The sequence below is a fragment of the Apium graveolens genome, chromosome 1, assembly GCF_009905375.1.
Source record: "Apium graveolens cultivar Ventura chromosome 1, ASM990537v1, whole genome shotgun sequence".
NCBI lineage: Eukaryota > Viridiplantae > Streptophyta > Magnoliopsida > Apiales > Apiaceae > Apium > Apium graveolens.
The window spans coordinates 204,997,874-205,005,017 of NC_133647.1; the positions used below are offsets into that span (position 1 = coordinate 204,997,874).

General features: G+C 37.0%; 1 protein-coding gene across 1 annotated transcript; it reads left to right on the plus strand.

Annotated features, from left to right (window-relative positions):
* Positions 1-398: 398 nt before the first annotated feature.
* Positions 399-1,316, plus strand: LOC141718233 (F-box protein At5g07610-like). Its single transcript, XM_074520615.1, has one exon. It carries the CDS (start codon positions 399-401, stop codon positions 1,314-1,316), a length of 918 nt encoding a protein of 305 aa, XP_074376716.1.
* The last annotated feature ends 5,828 nt before the right edge of the window (positions 1,317-7,144 follow it).

Here is a 7,144-nt window from a genome sequence, read left to right on the forward strand (position 1 = left end):
GAGAGCAAATGAGAAAGAAAAGTAAAGTCTCAAAAAAGTGTTCACCAGCCGCAGAGGCAATAGGAGGCAATGAAGACTTCCTCAGTCAGATATTACCACATCTCCCTGTTAAATCGCTTAGCCGATTCAAAATTGTGTCCAAACAATGGCGTGCACTCATTTGCGATCGCCAGTTCAGCCTTAGTCACGCTTGTAAGAACCCTAGCTCTAGCATCCCCTACGGGATCTTCTTCTACAACCCTCTTCCTAGAGATCTGTACTTCAGCAACCACTTCAGAAACCATTTTTTTTGCTATACAGGTAAGCCAAATAATTCAGTTTCTTGCTCCAACATTTCCCCTCGTCCAGATTATTCAATTTACTCAGTTTCTCTCTCTATACTTCAATGTGAGGCTAAAATGCCTTCTTGTTCCGATCCTTATGATGCTTGGATCCAACCGACCATAGAGTTACTTACTGGTGAAAATACAATGAAGATGGTACAATCATGTAATGGATTGACCTTATTTCAATTCAACACTTCTGATGAACAGATAAAGTTGTACTGTATTGGTAATTTGGCTACTAATCAAATGAAAATGATACCTTTACCCAAGTTGTATGAAGATGATCCGATTGTCACGTGCAATTTGGCTTTCGATCTTTTGGCATCACCCTACTACAAAATTGTTTGTGTCAAAAATGGAGGTAAATTGTTCGGATCTCGGATTATAATATATAGTTCCGAAACTGGTCATTGGAAAGATGCCAATATTCCAACGAATAGAATGTCTGTTAAATTTGCCAAAGGAATATATTGTCAGGGTGCAATTTATTGGGTTGGGAATGATTTTTTAAGTTGCTACTGCTTTCGATTTGATGTTGAAGCTGAGAAACTGAGAAGAGTCTCTATGCCGGAAGGATGTCTAAGAGGTGTGGTCTACTTCAGGTACTTTGGAGAATTCAACGGGCGCTTGCATCTTGTTTGCTCTCGCTACTTGACAGAAGAAGTGTTTTGTATCTACGAATTGGACAAAGATACTGAGAGCTGGTTTGTCAAGTATCGGGTACATATGGACTTCTTGACATCTCTGTTCCCAGAGATTGTAGTGAAAGGGGTGTATAACGATTTTCAGTACGCATTTTCGATATTGTGTGTTGTGAGCCGAGAAAATGATGAAGATTCATTCCTTGTCATGACTATTCCAGGCAAAGTTATTTCCTACGATTTCAAGAGGAATGGGATTGAGGTGCTATCTGAGCTTCCATCATTGGAAAAAATGAAATTTCAGGGTTCGAATGCATATCCATTTGTTCCAACCCTATACCCTCTGTGACGCAACACTAGTCAATAAAAGGTATGTGATTTAGTTCTGAATGTATATTTATTAATATTCACATATTATCAACTTATTTGTATACTTAAATTGTGTTCTGTGACGAAGTTTCAATGTTTAAGTTGTAGCATTTGGAATAACCTTGTCTGTAATCTGGTACTTATGTCATGTATTGTTTTCCTTGATAATCAATTTCAAAGTGTTCTCTGGATACCCTCTAGCCTCAGACAGCTGGGAGCGTAATATATATGTTTTGCTCTTTCCCAGGGAGTAGGTGCATAGGGGGACATTGTCCTTGGGATTGTTTTGGAGAAGGGAAGTACTCAAAATGGATGGAAATGATATGTATATCGGATAAATGACTTGTGTTGTCTCTTTTATTAGGTCTATCTTCTACACATTTTGTTGTATGAAATTGCTTTTGACTTTATAGTCGCCCCCGGGCGGCAGCCATGTTTTGACCCTCCATTTTACATCCAATTTCTTATTTAGCTTATAAATATGAATCAAGAAATTTAAAATATGAGATTATTTTATACAGTTATGTAAAAATCTTTTTGTTATTTTTCAAAATTGGCTTCAAATTAATATATATAGTTTCAAATTATTTAAGTGCCGGATAATATTACTAGTTTGTTAAATATGAGAATCCAATAACTTATTAGGATGGACTAAGAGTACTTAAGTACTCTTGATGCAAGAGTACTTAATTAAGAACTCATGATTTAATTGATGGATACAATTATTTGGCAATTTTTAGCACCTTCTATACTATACTATTATAAGCGAAATATGGTTTCGTTTGGTCGGCTGGTTAGCATCTTCCTAAAATGGTTGTTAACACTTTCCAAAACAAAGTTAAATTAAATATATTTTATTTAAAAAAATTAAATCATGTATTTGATATAATTATAAACTCTTTGATTGACAATCCTACTTGATTTCTAATCGCACTCAACTTCTTTTTTACCTTTTTCGTAGGAACCAAACACTTCCAAAATTAATTTTAATAATTCAAATTTAAAAATAACAATTTATTAACAAATCAAGAACAAATTAAATTTTTTTTATCACATCAATCGGATACACCAAATCAACCGCACACACTGCTCCGATAAGCTTCCACGGTCGGAGGACTTTTTATTACTTTAACTATTTAGAATTTGAATGTGTCAATAACACGATATATAAATTATTACCTTTGTCATGAATTTCAATAAAACATATTTATTATCTGCTAAAATTTAATTTTATATAATAAAAAATAGTTAAATAATAAAAATATATAATCAGTCTATGCGTCGCACGCGTTATAGGCTAGTAACCTCCTAAAGAGTGAATGTAATAATTTGCTCATCAGTAGAAATTATTTTAGATCATAAACCTTATACCGTAAAACTTGAAAAACGTGAAGACTTCTAATAGGTTTTCTACCCAATAATGGTTTTTTTGGTGACCACAGTAGAGAAAAAGGTTCATAGAATTAAACTTTAGAAATTACCTTCAAGCTAAAGTTAGAAAGGGCATCATTTTTTATAAACATGTTTCTATGTGAAAATGAGTTAAGATAAAAGGATATATTTTCAGTTTTGACACAACAAACATATACATGTCATGTAACTAGCCCAAGAACCAACTATGAAACACACGGTGGTGCCATGCAATTCTTCATACTTGTACAATAATTTAATCCAGTTGGACCACAGATAACTTAGAGAATGCAAGCATTATGTTTTTTACTCATTATGTGTTAGTTTCAGACTAGTACACATACACAGTACTCAAGAATTAATATTTTGAATACAAGGAAGAACAGTACGTACTTTTGTTATTACAAAGTAAATATATAAAGAAAAGAAGCAATATCTAATTCCTATAAAGCAACAAGAAATTCTAACTGAACTCCACCTTTTCTGCTTATTATTTCTTGATTCCTAAAATCATGGAACTAACCGAAGGAATAAAAGGATTCATTCCACTAATGCAGACGCGGTTTAACAGCTCAGCAATGACTCAGACAAGTTTAGATTATATTCTCAACACTCCCCCGTAATCTAAAGTTTCTCCGGTAACTTCTTAATCCCTAGTAGTGAACGCATTCGTTCGAATTTAATTGTAGACATAGCCTTGGTCAGAATATTTGCACACTGCTCCTCAGTTCGCACATGTTTAAATATAATTTCACCTCGCTCAACACACTCACGAATGAAGTGGTAGAAAATATTGATGTGCTTACTGCGTCCATGAAATACCAGATTCTTCGCCAAGTCGATGACAAACTTGTTATCAATATAGATGATGACAGGACAATGTTTCATATTAGTTACCTGTGTGAGCAAATTTCTTAACCAAATTCCCTGACAAGCTGCTGTTGTGGTCGCCATGAACTCTGCCTCGCATGAAGACAGAGCTACATACATATGTTTCTGTGAAACCCATGTGACTAGACCTTCATTTAAATAGAATGCTACACCCCAGTGCTTCTTCTATCTTCTATGCTTCCACCAAGGTCACTATCCGAATATCCTGGCATGATGTAGTTCTCAGTTCCCTTCCAGTAAATCAAATCGTAGTCAAGTGTACCCGTCATATAATAAAGGATTCTTTTGACTACGTTTAGATGTGTAACAGTGGGACGCTCCATGAATCTACTGAGGATTCCTACTGAATATGCAATATCTGTTCTGGTATGGACCAAATATCTTAGCCCACCAACCAAGCTTTTGAACATAGTAGGATCAACTGGTTTGCCTTTTTCATCCTTATCCAATTGCGTCTTCATCTCCATGGGAAACTTTGAAGAATTACAATCGGCTAAATCAGCCTTTTCTAGTAACCTTTTCGCGTATGTGGACTGCTTCAACTTTATGCAGCTCCCTTCTTGTTTAACTTCAATGCCCAAATAGTAAGATAATTTGCCAAGATCGCTCATTGCAAATTGTTTTCTCATTTGTTGCTTAAATTTAACAATGGTCGCAACACTGGTGCCTGTGATTAATAGATCATCAACATAAACGCCTATTATCAAGGCTTCACTTCCTTCCTGCTTCATATACACAGCATGTTCGTATGGGCAGTTGGTGAATCCGAGCTCCTCCAAAAACTTGCTTAATTTTGAGTACCAAGCACGTGGTGCTTGTCGTAGTCCATACAATGCCTTTACCAATCTATAAACCATGCGCTCCTTATTTTCTTTTATAAATCCTTCCATTTGAGACACATAAACCATTTCCTCCAATTATCCATTGAGAAACGCCGATTTCACATCTAGATGATGCACTTCCCAAGAAATTTTTGTTGCAAGTGCTAACAACAATCCTCCCGTTTCCAAGCGAGTCACAGGGGCCAATACTTCTTTAAAGTCAATCACCTATTTTTGTGGATATCCTTTCGCGACCAGCCTCACCTTGTGCTTGATCACATTCCAATTGGAGTCCCTTTTTAATATATAAACCCACTTTAATTCGATTGGTTTATGCCCAGGTGGTAACTCCTCAAGTTTCCATGTATCATTTTTTTGATTGCTTCAATCTCACTTCTCATGGATTGTTCTCAGGCCTTTTCTTTCATGGCATGTTCAAAATTACAAGGTTCATCTGTCCTACACAGCAGAAGTTCCTCTTATAATTCTATTTCTTCAGTTTCATCATATATTTCCCCAAGAAATCTGTATTTTCTGGGTTGATCACTGCTGCTTCTTGAGTTCTCTCTTGGGCTTTGATACCCAGCATCTGGCAATACTGTACCGGACCCTGAAGTGTTATTTGCACCCTCACTTTCTTCATTATCCCTGCCAGTTGCACCATTACCGTAACTGTTAGAGCCATCCTCTGTATTTTTTTTCGGTTAGCATGATACTAACCATCACAGGTGAACTTCGAGCAACATGTATATCTTGTTTTTGTTGATCCCATTTCCATGCTCTGGTTTCCTCGAAAACAACATCCCTGCTCACCAGAATTTTCTCAGTTTCTGGGTTATAGAGTCTACAGGCTTTACTTCCAGGTTCTTTTCCAAGTTATATAACCATTTTGCTTCAATCGTCCAGCTTATTGGTGTGCACAATTGGCACTTTGATGTGTGCCACACAACCTAAGACTTGCACATGACTGACATCCGGCATGCATCCATTCCACACTTTATAGGGTGTCATGTTTGACAAAGCTCGAGTTGGCAAACGATTGAGTATGTAAACTGAGTGTCGAACTGCCTCCCCCCAAAGTATTCGTGGTAATTTCATTTCTTTTAGAAAACTTCTAGCCATGGCAACGACTGTTCTATTTCTACGTTCCACAACCCCATTCTGTTGAGGGGAGTATAGAGCTATAAGGTGCCATACAATCCTATTCTCTTCACAATAAGAATTAAATTGATTCGGGCAAAACTCTCCACCTCGACTAGTCCTCAATACCTTGATTTTTCTTCAGAATTGCTTTTAACAAACATCTTAAATTTCTTGAAAGTTTCAAAAACATCATCTTTATTTTTCATCATATATACCTACATTAATCTACATTAATCATCAACCAAAAGTAGGAAGTATTTGTTACCTCCCTTTGTTGTTGGTGCAATCGGTCCACACAAATTGGCATGAACTAGTTCCAGAATTCTTGTTGCTTGAAACTCAGCTTTCGTGGGGAATGGATTTCGCCTCTGCTAGGTCATTAGACAAGCTCTGAATATAGTCTTGGGCGGAACTAGCTTTGGCAAGCCCCATGCCATTCCTTTATCAGACAGATGCATCATAGCCTTGAAATTAACGTGACCAAGACGAGAGTGCCAAAGCCACGTGCTTTCTTCGATATTTGACATAAGACAAGCAGCATTTCTGGATTCAAGAATAATTTTATAGAGTATGTTTGCCGACCTTTTTACCTTCATGAGAAGCCTCCCTTTCTGATCATTCACCCACATATAAGTGCCACTAAGTACCACTTTATTTCCACTCTCAGATAGGTGCCCAAGGCTTATAATGTTGTTATATAAATTGGGGGTATAATACACCTCACGCAACATCACTTCTCCGCCAGTCTTGAAAATGAACATCACTGATCCCTTCCCTTTGATTTCGACTGTAGAGCCATCTCCAAATTTCACCTTCCCCGTTACCTTGTCATCTACTTCTTTAAATTTTGCACGTTGTCCTGTCATGTGATTTCTTGCGCCGTTATCTAAATACCCGACATTTGACTCCACCTTCTCTTCTTTATTTAATTTTGGTCGCACATCATTTTCATTTAGTAACAAGTTTTCCTCTCCTTCACACTCTGTCACCAATAAGACCGGTTCGTCGTCCTGGACTTGGGTCAGTGAACCTCTGAATTTCCTTCAAATTTCGGATGCTTCTCATGTCTTGGTTTCCGGCATTCAACTGCGAAGTGACTATATCCATATCAATTGAAGCATTTCAATCTGCTTTTGTCATGTACACCATGATAGCTACTGCCACATCGATCTTTTTGTTTTTTCTATTTTATCCATTCCTCTCTGAAAAGTAGGAGTTTCTCTTCACTATTCTCGTCTTTCACCCATTCTTCTTCTGTAAACAGCACATGTCCGCTATTATTTTACGGTTGCCCATGGAGTCTTTCTTTGTGAGCCTTGAGAGAACGTACTATCTCCTTGACAGTCATCTCGTCCATTTTTCCAAACTGCTCTATTGCTGACATGATTTGCAAGAACATTGATGAAGTCGCTCTCAGTATTTTCTTCACCACATAACTTTCTTCGATCATCTCCGCAAGAGTGTGAATATTTGTTTCCAACACATTTAGCTTCATACAGAACTCGTCAACATTATGAGTGTCACTCATACGCATGTTTTCAAA

Excerpts from the sequence above, each read along its gene's own strand:
- LOC141718233 (XM_074520615.1), top strand. The coding sequence starts at position 399 with ATGCCTTCTTGTTCCGATCCTTATGATGCTTGGATCCAACCGACCATA.